This window comes from Mauremys mutica, chromosome 6 (assembly GCF_020497125.1).
Source record: "Mauremys mutica isolate MM-2020 ecotype Southern chromosome 6, ASM2049712v1, whole genome shotgun sequence".
Classification (NCBI taxonomy): domain Eukaryota; kingdom Metazoa; phylum Chordata; order Testudines; family Geoemydidae; genus Mauremys; species Mauremys mutica.
Window position 1 is genome coordinate 86,007,841 of NC_059077.1, and position 15,718 is coordinate 86,023,558.

The following is a 15,718-nucleotide window of genomic DNA, read 5'->3' on the forward strand; positions in this document are numbered from 1 at the left end:
TTTATCATGAAAGTGCAATTTCTAAATCGATATTTGTTACATAACTGCCCCTTCATGCTTCCATGCTGATGACACTCATTAAAAAAATGTGTTAATTAAATTTGTGACTGAACTCCTTGGGGAAGAACTGTATGTCTCCTGCTCATATATTTCATGTTATAGCAGTCTCGGATGATGACCCAGCATATGTTGTTCATTTTAAGAACACCTTCACCACAGATTTGACAAAATGCAAAGGTACCAATGTGAGATTTCTAAAGATAGCTACAGCACTTGACCAAAGGTTTAAGAATCTGAAGTGCCTTCTAAAATCTGAGAGGGACGAGGTGAGGAGAATGCTTTCAGAGGTCTTAAAAGAGCAACACTCCGATGTGGAAACTACAGAACCCGAACCACCAAAAAAGAAAATCAACCTTCTGCTGGTGGCATCTGACTCAGATGATGAAAATGAATAGGTCAGTCCACATTGCTTTGGATTGTTATGGAGTAAAACCTGTCATCAGCATGGCTGTGTCCCCTCTGGAATGGTGGTTGAAGCATGACGGGACATATGAATCCTTAGCACATCTGGCACGTAAATATCTTGTGATGCCAGCTACGACAGTGCCACGTGAATGCCTGTTCTTACTGTCAGATGACATTGTAAACAATAAGCAGGCAGCATTCTCTCCTGCAAATGTAAACAATTTTTTGGCTGAACAAGAAATAGGACTGAGTGGACTCATAAGCTCTAAAGTTTTCCATTGTTTTATTTTTGAATGTAGTTATTTTTTGTCTATAATTCTACACTTGTAAGTTCAACTTTCATGATAAAGAGATTTCACTACAGTACTTGTATTAGGTGAATTGAAAAATACTGCTTTTGTTTTTTACAGTGCAAATATTTGTAATAAAAATAATGTGAGCACTGTATACTTTGTGTTGTAATTGAAATCAATATATTTGAAAATGTAGAAAACATCCAAAGATATTTAAATAAATGGTAGTCTATTATTGTTTAACAGCACGATTAATTTTTTTAATCACTTGACAGCCCTAATTTCAAGCATTACAATTTTTAATAAGTAAAATCATGGATTATCATGTTAAGGAAGTGTATCACTTTTAGGAATCGTATAATTCAACCATTACACACAGAATTCTGAAAGAGAGTCCTAAAGTGCTACTACATCCTATGAACAAAGTTCTGGCCTTCTTTCAAACTAATAGCAAAGATGGCGGGAAAACTACTCTAGGAGTGCAAAGCATGAAGAGTAAAAATAAACAAGTCTTCAAAAAAAATTCCTAGTTCAGTCCAGAAATGTGTTACTGACAGAATTCTGATGAAAGCTTCAACCGAATATTATTTTCTTCAACAAAAATATTTTTTTGGTTTTCACTTAAAGATCAAATTGAATAGCTATTTAGTACTATAGTTTAACTATGATAAGATGTACAGAGTCATTAAAAGTGGGGAAAAAAAGACCATGCAGCAAATGGATACTAATCATAATTGCCACAATGTATAAGTACCTTAATGGGGAAAAAATCCCAGGCACTAAAAGGGCTCTTTAATCTAGGAGAGAAAGGCATAACAAGATCCAGTGGCTTCAAGTGAAAGCCAAACAAATTCAAATGAGAAATAAGGCATACATTCTTAACAGTAAGGGTGATTAACCACTGGAACAAACTCCCAAGGGAAGTGGTGGAATCTCCATCTATTAAAATCTATCTTCAAATCAAGAGTGGAGGCCTTTTTGGAAGATCCGTGTTAACCAAACACAAGCTGTGGGGCTCAATACAGGGGCAACGGTGAAATTTACTGGCCTGGTATATAGTAGGTCAGACTAGATAATCTAATAGTCCCTTCTGGCTTTAAAGAAAAATCTACTAAAATCAAATAGCAACAAATTCATTAGTTACTATAATGTTTTCTTCAAAAGCCTTAGTTTGAAAGTCAATTATGAAATGCCAACATGGAACCAGTTTTATTGCCCTTACTACCTCGGGAGCCAAATTCATAGACTGGCATCAATAGTAGTAAAGGTATTATAAAATTAAGGATTGTCTCACACCTTCAGTAAGATCTGGAATCGGGGCAGAACAACAGTGAAGAGGCAAAATTTGCAGATGACACAAAATTGCTCAAGATAGCGAAGTCCAAAGCTGACTGCAAAAAGTTACAAAGGGATCTCACTAAACTGGATGACTGGGCAACAAAATGGCAGATGAAATTCAAGGTTGATAAGTGCAAAGTAATTCACATTGGAGAAAATAATTCCAATTGTACAGACACTATGATGGGATTTAAATTAGCTCTTACCACCCACAAAATACCTTGAAGTCATCGTGGATAGTTCTCTGAAAACTTTGCTCAATGTGCAGTGGCAGTCAAAAAAGCTAACAATGTTAGGAACCATTAGGAAAGGGATTGATAATAAAAACAGAAAATATCATAATGTACTACATAAATCCATAATACACCCACAGTTTGAATACTTCATGCAGTTCTGGTCACCCCATCTCAAAAAAAAAAGATATCTGAATTGGAAAAAGTAGAGAGATGGGCAATGAAAATAAATAAGAGCATGGAACAGCTTCCATAGAAGGAGAAATTAAAAAGGACTGGAACTGGTCCTCTTAGAAAAGATGCAGGGACATGATAGGTCTATAAAATCATGAATGGTGTGGGGAAAGTGAATAGGGAAGCATTATTTACTCCGTCACATAACACAAGAAGTAGGGGCTACCTAATGTACTTAATAGGCAGCAAGACGACAAAAGAAAGTACTTTACACAATGCACAGTCAACCTGTGAAACTCATTGCCAGGGGATGCAGTGAAGGCCAAAAGGTTCAAAAAAGGATTAGGTAAGTTCATGGAGGATAAATTCATCAATGACAATTAGCCCCGAGTCCCCATGTTCCCAAACCGCCAACTTTTTATAAACACTCTAGGGCAGCGGTCCCCAACTTTTTCATCTGGTGGGCACCAGACAAAGGACCGTGGCGGCAGTCGAGCATCCGCCGAAATGCTGCCGAATTTCGGTGGCGATGCCTCTCTATGACGCCGCTTGTCGGCGGCAAGTGGCGTCATCGAGAGGCGTCGCCGCTGAATTTAGGTGGCGTCATCGAGATTTCGGCAGATGCTTGACCGCCGGCCAGGACGCGGGCGCATTTAGATGCCCCCGCGGGCACCATGGCGCCCACGGGCACCACGTTGGGGACCGCTTTTCTAGGGGATTTGACTTTCCCTTACCAGATGTAAGTAGTATGCAGTCCTTTGAAAAGTAACAGTACAGTACGTACTATACATTAGAATTCATTTTCAACGGAGTTAAAAAATGGCATTAAGATGTCAGTTTAACACACGAGTGCTTTATTGGTCCATTACACACAAGCCATTTAAAACATTTTTTTTTTTCCTTTTGGCCATCTCCTCCTATGGAAAGTAGTTCAAGGCAGAAGGAGGATAATAGAAGATCATGTATGTTGTTTCTGCACACTGCAATCTTCCTTTTTCACTAAAATAAGTTGTCCAATAAAAGATACTACCTCACCCACATTGTGTGTGTGTGTGTCTCTCTCTCTCACTAAAAACAGAAGGTACTGCTCTGAATATAGATAGGGGATACATTTGGAGTAAGATGTTGTTTTTAAAAATGATCTCCCAACTCAATGGGTCTATATGTTAAAAATATCTAATGAGATTAGCATTGTTGGAAGGGAACAGAATATAAACCAGAAGCAGGTAGTGTTTTTTCCTTTAAAATCTATGCTGGCTGCCACAGTCAGCATTGCTTCTCATGGGACTAAACCACTTTCACTGAAGATGGTCTATTAGAACAAGCTAAATAAGTAGCCAAGCAGTGATCTGGACAGTGCATTAGTGAATACACTGTAGAGAACAAACATAGGAGAAGGGACGAGATGGCCCAATAGTATTTTTCCCCATCTCTAATTTTTATGATGCAGTGAGACTAAATATTTTGTGCAGTCAGTCTGGGATGAGAGCATTGTTCTAAATCCCAGTTTAAAACACTGGCCTAACAATGTTCTATACATTTACAGACTGGGCTCTGTGGGAACATCCCCCCTTTCCCCCCACAAAGCTTTCAATAATGTGTACTCTTACCAATATATGTAATAATACTCATGCATACTGTAAAGTTCCAATTCAAAGCCACTCAGAAGATACTGTATCATGATGCGGAGATTATGGTAGAGGACCCAGGTCCCCAAACAAGCCAGATGTTGCCTTTGGGGTTCCTGTTTCAGCAGCATGCTGTGAAGTGCTGCATCTACTTTCTCTGCCTACCAGAAAAAGACACAGCAAACTGTTAAGTAAAAATAGCACAGCTATAGGAAAGTGGAAAATACTGAGAAACAATATTCATGGTTTTGCCATAATTAAAACCCTCACAAAATTCTAAATGAAAATATGGTCAATAAATCCATATTACATATTAACAAGGGAAATCAGTTTTCACAGAACATGACTTCAGCAGTCCAAAAAGCACATAAAACTGGGTTATATAATTTACTCACTGTCTGGGGTAGAAGAAAAAAAAATATTTTTCTATACCACACTGCCATATTTACTGACAAAGGATTTAATTTTATTGACGGTTTTAATTACTGAATAGTCAAATTTACTAACATTTGGTAAACCAGCATGAGTATTGTATCCACATACTGTATGCAGCTGTGAGACCAGGAGCAACAGCTTGTTACGGTTACAATATCATAGAGGTAACTGAATATTTTTGGGATCTTCCACAGCACCAAGTTGTAAAAAAAAAAATCACTAGAATATGGCTCCAGATAGGAAATAGCATGTAAAATAATACAAAAATAAACAAACAAACAATCTTCTATTGTTTTTATTTTAGGCTAAATGTCTGAAGATTTTCATTTTTTTTTTTTAAATACTACAATTGAGAGAGCCTCCATAATCCTAAACAAAAGAACACAACCACAAACTGTTTACTCAGGAAGAAAAAGCTCAAGAACAATGCTGACAAACCCCTCTACTAAGCACCCACATGGAACACTGACCCACCACAAAGGCAAAAAAAATCTTCCCATTCCACACTCCTCTGCCCTGTACCTTAACATGCAAAGCCTGGAAAAGTAGTGTTTTTCATTATTTCTTAAAAAATAAATCCATCTCCTACAAGTGAAACACAACCTCTCACCATGGTCAATCATCCTCCAATTTGGAAACAGTTTCATAGATGAGTTGAGTATGTGTTCTTTAATGTTGGATGACAGGGAGGTAAATGTAAGTTCTATGTATTTTATAAATTTTACACTAAAAAAAAAATCTGGTTTGTTACACAGATTTGCAATTAATATTTTATACATTCATTTTGTACAGATGCAATTTCATCTTTGAAACAAGATGTGGTCTGAACTTAAAGTGGCTCAGAACTAAGCTTCTCTACTCTGTTGTTAACCTTGAGCGCACTGGCAGTTCTAACAAGTGCAGGGAGCAGAAGCAGACTATTTTAAGGTTAAACAGACATTAAAGGTTATGGTAGGGAAAACATTTACAGGAAGCCCAACACAAGCTGTTCCATTGTGGAAAAAACCACACAAAAGATGAAGCCTGCTGGCCTCCTGGCTGGTACATTACCTCATCCTGCAGAGTGGCAAATTCCTCAAGAATATGACCCAGTTTATCTCTCTGACGAGCCCTATTGTGTCCATGGATTTGAATCAGACTACAGAATGGCTGAAATAGAAGAACAACTGATGAATTTTAAACCTAAAGTTATCCCACATAACATATTTTTATTTACAGATTGAGCCCCAGTAAGTATGCAACCAAGCAGGATGTGTGAAAGGACTCATGCCTAAATACATTGTCTTAGATTTTCACATTGTGCTATGTTTTTCAATACATGAAGCTCTTCGAACACAGATACCAAACAGACATCTCCAAACTGCACAGAAGGATAAATATTTACACTTTTTGAAAAACAATATGCATTTGCTGGGTTACATGAAATTACTTTCCATTCCTAGAGATCTATACCCATTTTATAAAATTACTACAAAACCTGTCCCCCATACCATGGTCCTGGGATTGCAAATTGCAACAGTAATGTTTGTTTTCAAAAGGTTAAGAATTTAGGAATCCATGTTTAAAAATTCTGGCCTAAAGTTAGGTATCTCAATCTCATTTTCAAAAGGTGCTGAATTCCTTTGACAGTGCCTAAATATGTATTAAAGGCCTTTGTAAGACAATTGACACTTACCCGAACACAATGGGTCACAAAAGAATCAATGTAGTCCTTAGCCTGATGGTTGTTATATAGACAACATCTATAAGGAAATATCCAGAGTGATATCAAATGAAGCTACGATTGCTCTAAATACTGACTGTTCCCAGTTAAGAAAGGAGATACTGACTTTAGCCACGTTAGAAAAAAAAAAAAAAGAGGGCAACCAGTACTATCTAGGTCATAAGAACCTAAGAATGACCATCATACTGGGTCAGACCCAATGGTCCATCTAGTCCAGTATCTTGTCTTCTGACAGTAGCTGGTGCCAGATGCTAGAGGGAATGAGCAAAACAGGGCAATTTATTGAGTGCCACATCCCCTGAAATCCAGTCCCCAGCTTTTGGCAGTCAGATGTTTCTAGCCTATCAGTGGTTTTCCAACTACAGTAACTCCTCGCTTAACGTTGTAGTTATGTTCCTGAAAAATGCAACTTTAAGCGAAACGATGTTAAGCGAATCCAATTTCCCCATAAGAATTAATGTAAATGGGGAGGGGTTAGGTTTCAGGGAAATTTTTTTCACCAGACAAAAAACTATTATATTACACACACACACACACACAGTATAAGTTTTAAACAAACAATTTAATACTGTACACAGCAATGACGACTGTGAGGCTTGGTTGAGGTGGTGAAGTTAGAGGGTGGAAGAGGGTGGGATACTTCCCAGGGAATGCATTACTGCTAAATGATGAACTAGCATTTCAGCATTACTGCTAAATGATGAACTAGCTGAGCCCTCAAGGGTTAACACATTGTTGTTAATGTAGCCTCACACTCTACAAGGCAGCACGAATGGAAGGAGGGGAGACAGCATGGCAGACAGAGACAGACACACACCCTCTATGTGGGAGAGAGATGCGCATTGCCCCTTTAAGTATGCTGCCCACCCCGCTCAGTACATTGCCTTTAAAAAAATCAGGAAGTTGAGACAGCAGCTGCAGCCAGAAAGCTCTCTCCCTCCCAAGCCCTGTCCTGTCCCCACCCTGCTCTATATGGAGAAGGGGTAAGGGGGGGGCCAGGAGTAGGGCAAGGGGGACACCCTGACATTAGCCTCCCTCTTCCCCCCTACCCTGCACAGCAAGCAGGAGGCTCCCAGGAGAAGCTCCAAGGCAGAGGGCAGGAGCAGCACATGACAGTGGGGGGGAAGGACAGCTGAAAGGAACTTAGGGGAGCAGGGAGCTGATGGGGGGCTGCCGGTCCACCCTGGTTCCAAGCCCCAACCAGCTAGCTGCAACAGGCTGCTCTTCCTGCAAGCAGTGGACAAAGCAGGCGGCTGCCAAACAACTTTATAAGGGAGCATTGGACAACTTTAAATGAGCATATTCCCTAATTGATCAGCAACGTAACAAAACAACATTAACTAGAATGACTTTAAGTGAGTCATAGACTATCAGGGTTGGAAGGGACCTCAGAAAGTCATCTAGTCCAACCCCCTGCTCAAAGCAGGACCAATTCCCAAGTAAATCCCCAAATGGCCCCCACAAAGATTGAACTCACAACCCTGGGTTTAGCAGGCCAATGCTCAAACCACTGAGCTATCCCTGGAGTTACTGTAGGGTGTACTAGGAGAGCCCCAGAATGCAACATTTTGAGAAACAAATCAGTGCAAACTTAGGGAGCTGGGCGACAACATATCCATTAGTGGGGGTCTTGTACAAAACAGTACACAATGAAAGAGTTGGAGGAAACTAATCTATACGGAACAAAAGTCATGGAAAACCCGTAGTACTATAATAACCACCCAGAAGCGGATTAGGGTTTTGTGGGGCCAGAGCAAGTGGGGACCCCTCCACACACCTTCTGGCTGCCCTTCCCTCCCCCAGCACTCCTGCTGGGGAAATGGCCTTGGAGCATGGGGGTTTGCCCCCGCCCCCAGCACTCCTGCCAGGGAGCAGGGTCGGGGCATGGGGGCTTCCCCCACTTCCCAGCAGGAGCCCCCACGCCCCGACCCCACTCCCCAGCAGGAGTGCTTGGCGGGTGGAGCACTATCATTTTTCTGGTGGCCCCCCCATTTGGCCAGGGCCCCTGAGCACTGGCCCCATTGGTGAAGTGGCTAATCTGCCACTGTAACCACCACTGACATTTTTATGCGACTTCTTCAGACAAATATTAAGATTCTCTACTTACAGAAAAACATAATCAGTTGTATCTAACTGAACTGGGGTTTTTGTTTTTAAACAGAAAGGCTTGTGAAATATTTTGTACTGATGCTTAAATAGACAGAACCCAGGCTGCTCTACTTACTTAGGAGAAAGTACTGGAGGACTAACAAAAGATCTTAAAGCATCTTTCACCATATCTTGTATGAGATGTGTACCAAACACCTTCTTGTTATCCACAAGGAATGTAGTCTGGAAGGAAAAGATTTTTTTGAAGTTAATCATCTATTTTTAGAAATATACTTTTAAAAAAAATAGTTGATTTATAAAGTAACTACAGTAGTTACATTATTTCAGAAATCTTATGAGAGATACACTGTTAAACAAAAAGTTAAATGGTTTGGTAGGTGAGAGGCCCAAAAGAGTGGGGCATGTAGTGGGGAGTCATCCCCGGGGCAACAGCGGCAGTGAGCACTGCTCACCTCACTCTGAGTTTACAATCATGGAGGCCCAGCATGCAAACTGATTATACAGCTGCACTAAGAACAGAGTTGTCCTCTGTTCTGAAAGTTTGGGGAGTGGGGAGGATCCTTTGGGGAGTGGCAGAGAAGAGGCTAAGCAGTGCCCCAGAAGGCAGGAGAAAATGCAGACAATAGGGGAGGTGTGGAAAAGGAACTTGTCTTGTGGTGACTTCTGTTAGCTGTATTTTCTTTTGCCTCTGATGCCACTGCCTGGTTCCCATGTTACTTTCCCCTCCATGACCACAGCATCCCCCTCCTGCAGCACTCTTAAAGTGCATGTGAAGCAGGATCTGCTGGTAGGCACCTTAGGAACTCTACAGCTGAAGAATTTGCCTCTTAGGAAGGCAGAATCTCAGCTGACAAACTGCAAGTGCAGTTATGACTTCAATGGAGCTATGACACTATGCATCAACTCAGCTCTATAGGAGGAAGGTGTCTGCTTCAATGCAGTTTAGGAGGTTTGGAAGTTACAGGCGCCTCTTGCAAGCCTCCCCAGCTGCTCACATTTGCTTTGGTCTGTAAGAGCTGTCTTGCCTCCTTTCAGCCACTCTCCTAACCATGGGTCATTGTTGCATATGTTCTCTGATGTGTCACACAATAAATGGGACCCTGCTAACAATGCTCCTTACCTACCCAGAGATTAGGCAAGGAGTAATGTTTCATTTGGGTGTACATAGTGCCGCTGAGAGGTGAACCCTCCTTCTCTTTCCCCTCACCCAGCTTGACATTTAGAGCTAGCTGAAATTCTCAAAAGTTTTTCCAACAAAAAAATGGCTTTTTGACCAAAATAAAAAAAATTAATTTTGATCAAAATCTTCCAGTTTTCTGATGAAAACCCAAAAACTAAAAAACATTTTTGGTATTTTGTGTGTCTTTGGTTTAAAAAAAATAAATCATTTTTTGTTTTCTTGAGAACAGATTATTTTAAGTCTAATAAATTTTGTTTTTTTCAATTAGAGTTTTGTAGGTTTTTGGTTTTTCATTTAAAACCAAAATATTCTGTGGAAAATTTTAAAAACAGCATTTCACAATTTTCCATCAAATTTTATTTTTATATATAATTTTTTTTTCCCCCATGAGCTCCAGGATCAAAGATAATCAACTTCTGACATCTGGATATAGGTTGACCAGACAGCAAGTATGAAAAGTCAGGACAGAGTGTGCGGGTAATAGGTGCCCATATAAGAAAAAGCACCAAATATTGGTACTGTCCCTATAAAATCGGGACATCTGGTCACCCTATCTGGATACCCCTGTTCAAAGCAAAGCTTGCTGTAAGAAGGTATTTTACTCTGGGTCAATAAAGCTTACAATATTATTTCAGGGAACACTCAGGAGTGAAAAGGCTACAAACATTCAGTTCTTTCCCAACCTTCAGCTGCTGATGTAGCAATAGGAATATGCTGTGGATGAAATTCAGTCATGGGGTGGAGGATGAGCACGAGGCTCTTTACACTAATTAAATCCCACACTGAGACTGCACAGGGAAGATGCAGGTGGAGACACTTTACAAGAGTGTCTGCTCACTCCTGGCTTACTACAAAGGAAGTGGATTTAACTCTGTGTTTATACCATCTTCACAACACATTTGCTCAAGTTAATCAACAATAAATAAAAACAAATACTGTATTTAGACTGTCAGCTATTCAAAATAAAAAACATTTGATACATAAAAATCTGAAGAGTTCAATTTTTGTTTTACATCTTTCATACTAATGACTGTGTTGATATCAACTATATAATTTGAACATTTAAAAACAAGAATAACGTAGGTTCTTGAAGTGATTATTTTATTCTCGTGCTGTTATAAAAATGTAAGACATTTCTTTATAAATTAAGACTTGCCTGTAAGAGAGATCTTGAAAGAACACAAGGTGATTGCTCGCTAAATTCACAGAAAAAATCCTAATTTACATTTAGGATGGAAAGAGAAGTAAGGTTAATATACCAGTTTGAAAGGTACGAAAAAGAGGTAAATCTTTAATATGAAATAAAAGTGTGAATAATCTTAAACAAACAAACAATACATTTTGCAGTTGATATATGATTTTGTCTCAAAGTACAAGAGTTGTTGAAATCCTAAATCTTATTGAATAAAACTAGAAGATTATTAAAATTCTTTCCAACTACCAACAGTATGATAAAATTATATAAAAAAAGAGACAGTATTAAACTGTTACGGTCATCTCCAACTTGAGTTGTGTAAATGACAGGATAGGACCGACTATTCAACTAATATTAACTGTTTTATGAAAATGATTGGTTTATTAGCATTACAGACAGCATGTCTAATACAAAGAGTTATTATAATTTTAAAAAGATCTTTGTCCTCTTTCTTGGTACTCTGCCCAGTTCAACCATGCCTCTTTTGTAATTCAATGAAATGTTAGAAAATAAAAATGTAGACCAAACATTTAAACCTATCTTAACTTTTATAGGCCCTAATTTCAGAAAGCCTCTGTTAAGCAGGAAAGAACTTATGCTTAAAGTTAAACATGTTTTTGTGAGTCTCTGAATAGGGATGGAGTTAACCATGGAGTTAACTGCTTCTTTTAAATCTATGCCATAATTCGGGGTGGAATATTGCTTATCAGAATTCTAAAAATTGTATCAACTCACTCACTACTAGGAAGAAATAAAAAAAGCAGAAGAAAAGTCAGTATCCTCTTCAATACTGTAAGGCAGGGGTGCGCAAACTACGGCCCGTGGGACACATCCAGCCCCCTCAAAACTTTTAATCCGGCCTCAAGCTCCTGCCGGGGAGCGGGGTCGGGAGCTTGCCTCGCTCCATGCATGCTGTGGCTCTGCGCGGCTCCTGGGAAGCAGCTGGCATGTGCCCCCTCCAGCTCCTATGCATAGGGGAAAACAGGGGGTGCCACATGTTGCTCCTGCCCCCACCCCCGCAACTCCCATTGGCCGTGGTTCCCAGCCAATGGGAGCTGTGGGGGCAGTGCCTGTGGACAGGACAGCACGCAGGAGCTGGAGAGGGGACATGCCGCTGCTTCTGGGAGATGCATGAGGTAAGAGTCGCCTGAAGCCTGCATCCTTGTGCCCCCACAACCTCCTGCCCCAGCCCTGATCTCCCTCCCACCCTCCGAACCGCTTGATCCCAGCCTGGAGCCCCCTCTTATACCCCAAACCCCTCATCCATGGCCCCACACCAGAGCCTGCACCCCCAGACGGAGCTCTCACCCCCCGCCCCAGCCCTGATTCCCCCTCCCGCCCTCCAAACCCCTCAAACCCAGCCTGGAGCATCCTCCTGCATCCCAAACCCCTCACCTCCCCGCACCAGCCCGGAGCCCCCTCCCACACCCTGAACTCCTAATTTCTGGCCCCATCCCAGATCCCACACCCCCAGACAGGGCCCTCACCTCCTCACGCACCCCTAGCCCCAATTTTGTGAGCATTCATGGCTCGCCATACAATTTCCATACCCAGATGTGGCTCTCAGGCCAAAGAGTTTGCCCACCCCTGCTGTAAGGACTATATTGTGTTCTGCTGCTATAGATGCAGCTTTCTTTCCAATTAGAACAGGAAGACAACTTACTTAGTCCTACTCTGCTCCATCATTATCTGCAATTATGATTTTTGCAAGATATGGAAAGGAAAGGAATAGGAGAGAAAAAAAGATATTTGCTAAAAGTATTAAGTAGCAGGAAAAAATGTAATTTCAAACTTCTAAGAGGGTATTACAAAGGAGGGAAAAACTGAAGTTTGAAACATACAACCTGTTCTTTGAATAACAAACATATATATAAAATCATTCCTTTTTTGAAAGAGCTAGATAATAAACTCTTATCTCTACCTACATAAAAATAAGCAGTATTCACACTCACCAGTATACAGTGCAAATTAGTTAAGTTGACCACTTCACATACAGTTTTTATTCTGTCTATAAGTTTCGAAAAATAGTTGACCATTTCTTCCCTTTTAATTATTTTTGCATATCGAGGAAAAGTTGGAGGGAGCAACCTCTGGTTAACAAGGGGCTCAAAACCCATCATAATAGGATGATCTTTAAATAAAAGACAGAAGAAGAAAGATTTTATGTGATTTGGGTTTTCTGAACTTTTTTTAAATTTCCAAGTATAAAACAAACGATTCTTCATTTATCCAAATTAAGTATCTTCAAAGGCATGCTAATTATGAAAGGAAGCTATTCCAAAAATTAAATGTACAATTTTCTCTTGTAAATTAAACTGACAATTACATTTAGGTTACTAGCTATGCTAATTACTCAATTACTACAACTACCATGAGATTATTTAAAACTGCGTTTACTAGTTAAAAGTTCTTACTTTTCTACAAGCTAGTTGCATAGTCTGAACATCATCCCATATCTTAGGGCAGGTCTACTAGAAGCGCTACCTTGGGGCAGCTGCACATAGCACCAGAGTGGAGAGCGCTTGGGTCGCTGTAACTTGCCTCGCTCAGGAGAGCGTCTTTCACACCACTGAGTGACGTAAGTTAGATCGACTTAAGTGGTAGTGTAGACCTGCCTTTAGTGCACTTAATAAAAGGATCTCATCCTCAGGGTCCTGATTAGTCTGCCCACTCCTGGATCTGCTAACCCCTGTCATAATCCATAGGAAACAGAAAAATTTCAACTATATCCCTTTACACAAGGGAGGGGTGTCCTCACATGGGTTGGGGAACACAATAGGGCCTTTATGTAACCCAAATGATTCACGTTCTTCATTTAACCATCTACTTTCTACTATGTCAAGCTAAGTAGTGGCGTTTGGCAAATCTGCTCCTCGTATTACTAAATAGCAAATGTTTGCAAGTCTCTATAATGCTGGAGTCATATGATAGACTCCTTCAAACCTCATGGTTTGTTAACTTTTTTTTTAATCAAGCCGCCCATTATCTAAATATTTAATTAACATTTCTCTCATGAGGCAAAAACAAGTTTTCAAAACCTTTCCTCTTTTCAGAAAGCTGGCTAAGACGTCTGTCAGAATTCAACAGAGAACTGGAAAAGTAATATTACTTTATGGCTAAGGGAGTTGTGTGGTTTTTTTTAAGTTGAATTCAAGTTACAATATACATCTGCATAGACAACTGAGTAAAGGAGCAAAACAAAGTACATAAAATATATAGTTATTGTTGCATATTTTGGGAAGCAGCTCTGCTGTAAATGGTCAAGATATCAATTCTAGGTGTTTCAGCTTGCCAACATGAATGTAAAAAAAAAAGAATTGCTTAGAATAAATTAAGAGAATAATCTTATAACATGCAGGAAGGAACAAAAACACTTTTTCAATCAACTGAGTTGGGGAAATACATGGATCAGAGATTTTGGTCTCAGTTACTGGATATCATAATGAAGTATGCGTAAACTGTGTTCAATGGTTGGTTCAGTTTTAACCAGGATTAGTAGTGCCTGACATTCATTACCCTCTGTTGACTGGTTGGTGGCTTACATAATTTGAGTTATTGGTCTCAATCCACTTCGTTTGGACATAATATACATCACAAAAAAAAAAAAAATCAACCACCACCCATCTAGCACCCTTTTCCATTAGGCTTAGTATTAAATGGAATCCATGCTACTGTCTCATTTTTGCAAATGGTCCCCCTGCCCATGACAAAGCTGTCTGGCAGTATGAGGAATCCTATACACCTCTACCCCGATATAACACGAATTTGGATATAATGCGGTAAAGCAGTGCTCCGGGGGTTGGGGTTGCGCGCTCTGGTGGATCAAATCAAATTCGATATAACGCGGTTTCACCTATAACACAGTAAGATTTTTTGGCTCCCGAGGACAGCATTATATCGAGGTAGAGATGTACTTCCATGTCCATAGTGTACTAATTGCTAGTCAGTTCATGAACTAAATTGACTTACACAAATGAAAGTTAAAAAAAAAATAATCAAGGGATTAAGTCTTTAGAAGAGCGGAGCAGTGAGTGAAGATATTTAAAGACTTTATATCATGGTATTGTTTTCTACTCTTTTCCCATAGGTCTTTCTTCAGCTTTACAAGGATTACAAATAAGTTCCTTCTACACTTTTCCTAATATCTCCTAAGGTAAAGTCTGTCTAACTGCAGATCTACACTACAGTCGGGATTGATGCTCTGAGATTGATCCACTAGCGGTCGATTTAGCGGATCTAGTGAAGACCCACCAAATCGACAGCAGATCACTCTCCAGTCGACCCCTGTACTCCACCCCCAACAAGAAGAGTAAGGTAAGTCGACAGGAGAGTTTCTCCCGTTGACCCCCCGCGGTAACTCGACCTAAGGTACGTCGACTCCAGCTATGTTATTCACGTAGTTGGAAGTTGCGTAGCATAGGCCGACTCACCACATAGCCTAAGACTCTCTGTAGTGAATTTCTCTTATTGTCACACAAGCAGAAACATCATTTAAAAATATATCCATTAAGAATTGGGTCAGAAAAAATATCTATCAAACAGCAGATATTTAAAACCTTACTAATGGCAATCCTTATTTTCCACACATTAAAAATGTAAAACATTTTTCCTGCAATTCTATGAACACGCTATATGGATTCCAGCATTTCTCTCCAACCCCACATTAAATCAAGAGACATCTTCTTACTTAGTACTGGTGCTATTGTAGTTATTAGAATATTTGTCTCTGCCAAGGAATAAATAGGCATACAATTTGGCTACTTAAGCACCCTGAAATATAACAAATTAGAAGGGATCAACAAAATGACATTTTGTTTAGTGACAGTTTAAACCCTTATTTTCCTCTCTCTCTTGAAAAATAAAAATTGGATATGGACTTGCTTGGCAGCAGATCTGTGTTGAGCTCTTGTATTAAGCCAAAGCTACCAAAAAGGCAAACTTATAC

The 15,718-nt window shown here is 39.9% G+C and overlaps 1 protein-coding gene across 4 annotated transcripts in view; it reads right to left on the reverse strand.

Annotated features, from left to right (window-relative positions):
* Positions 1 to 15,718, reverse strand: part of NAA35 (N-alpha-acetyltransferase 35, NatC auxiliary subunit) — a 38,487-nt gene that overhangs the window by 7,167 nt on the left and 15,602 nt on the right. For all 4 annotated transcript variants that reach the window (XM_045021942.1, XM_045021944.1, XM_045021945.1 and 1 more), the window contains exons 12-17: positions 12,726 to 12,904; positions 10,735 to 10,794; positions 8,514 to 8,620; positions 6,242 to 6,308; positions 5,617 to 5,715; positions 4,114 to 4,292 (exon numbers count right to left, since the gene is read on the reverse strand). In XM_045021942.1, coding sequence (XP_044877877.1) covers positions 4,114 to 4,292; positions 5,617 to 5,715; positions 6,242 to 6,308; positions 8,514 to 8,620; positions 10,735 to 10,794; positions 12,726 to 12,904 — 691 coding nt within the window. The remainder of the gene's footprint in view (positions 1 to 4,113; positions 4,293 to 5,616; positions 5,716 to 6,241; positions 6,309 to 8,513; positions 8,621 to 10,734; positions 10,795 to 12,725; positions 12,905 to 15,718) is intronic.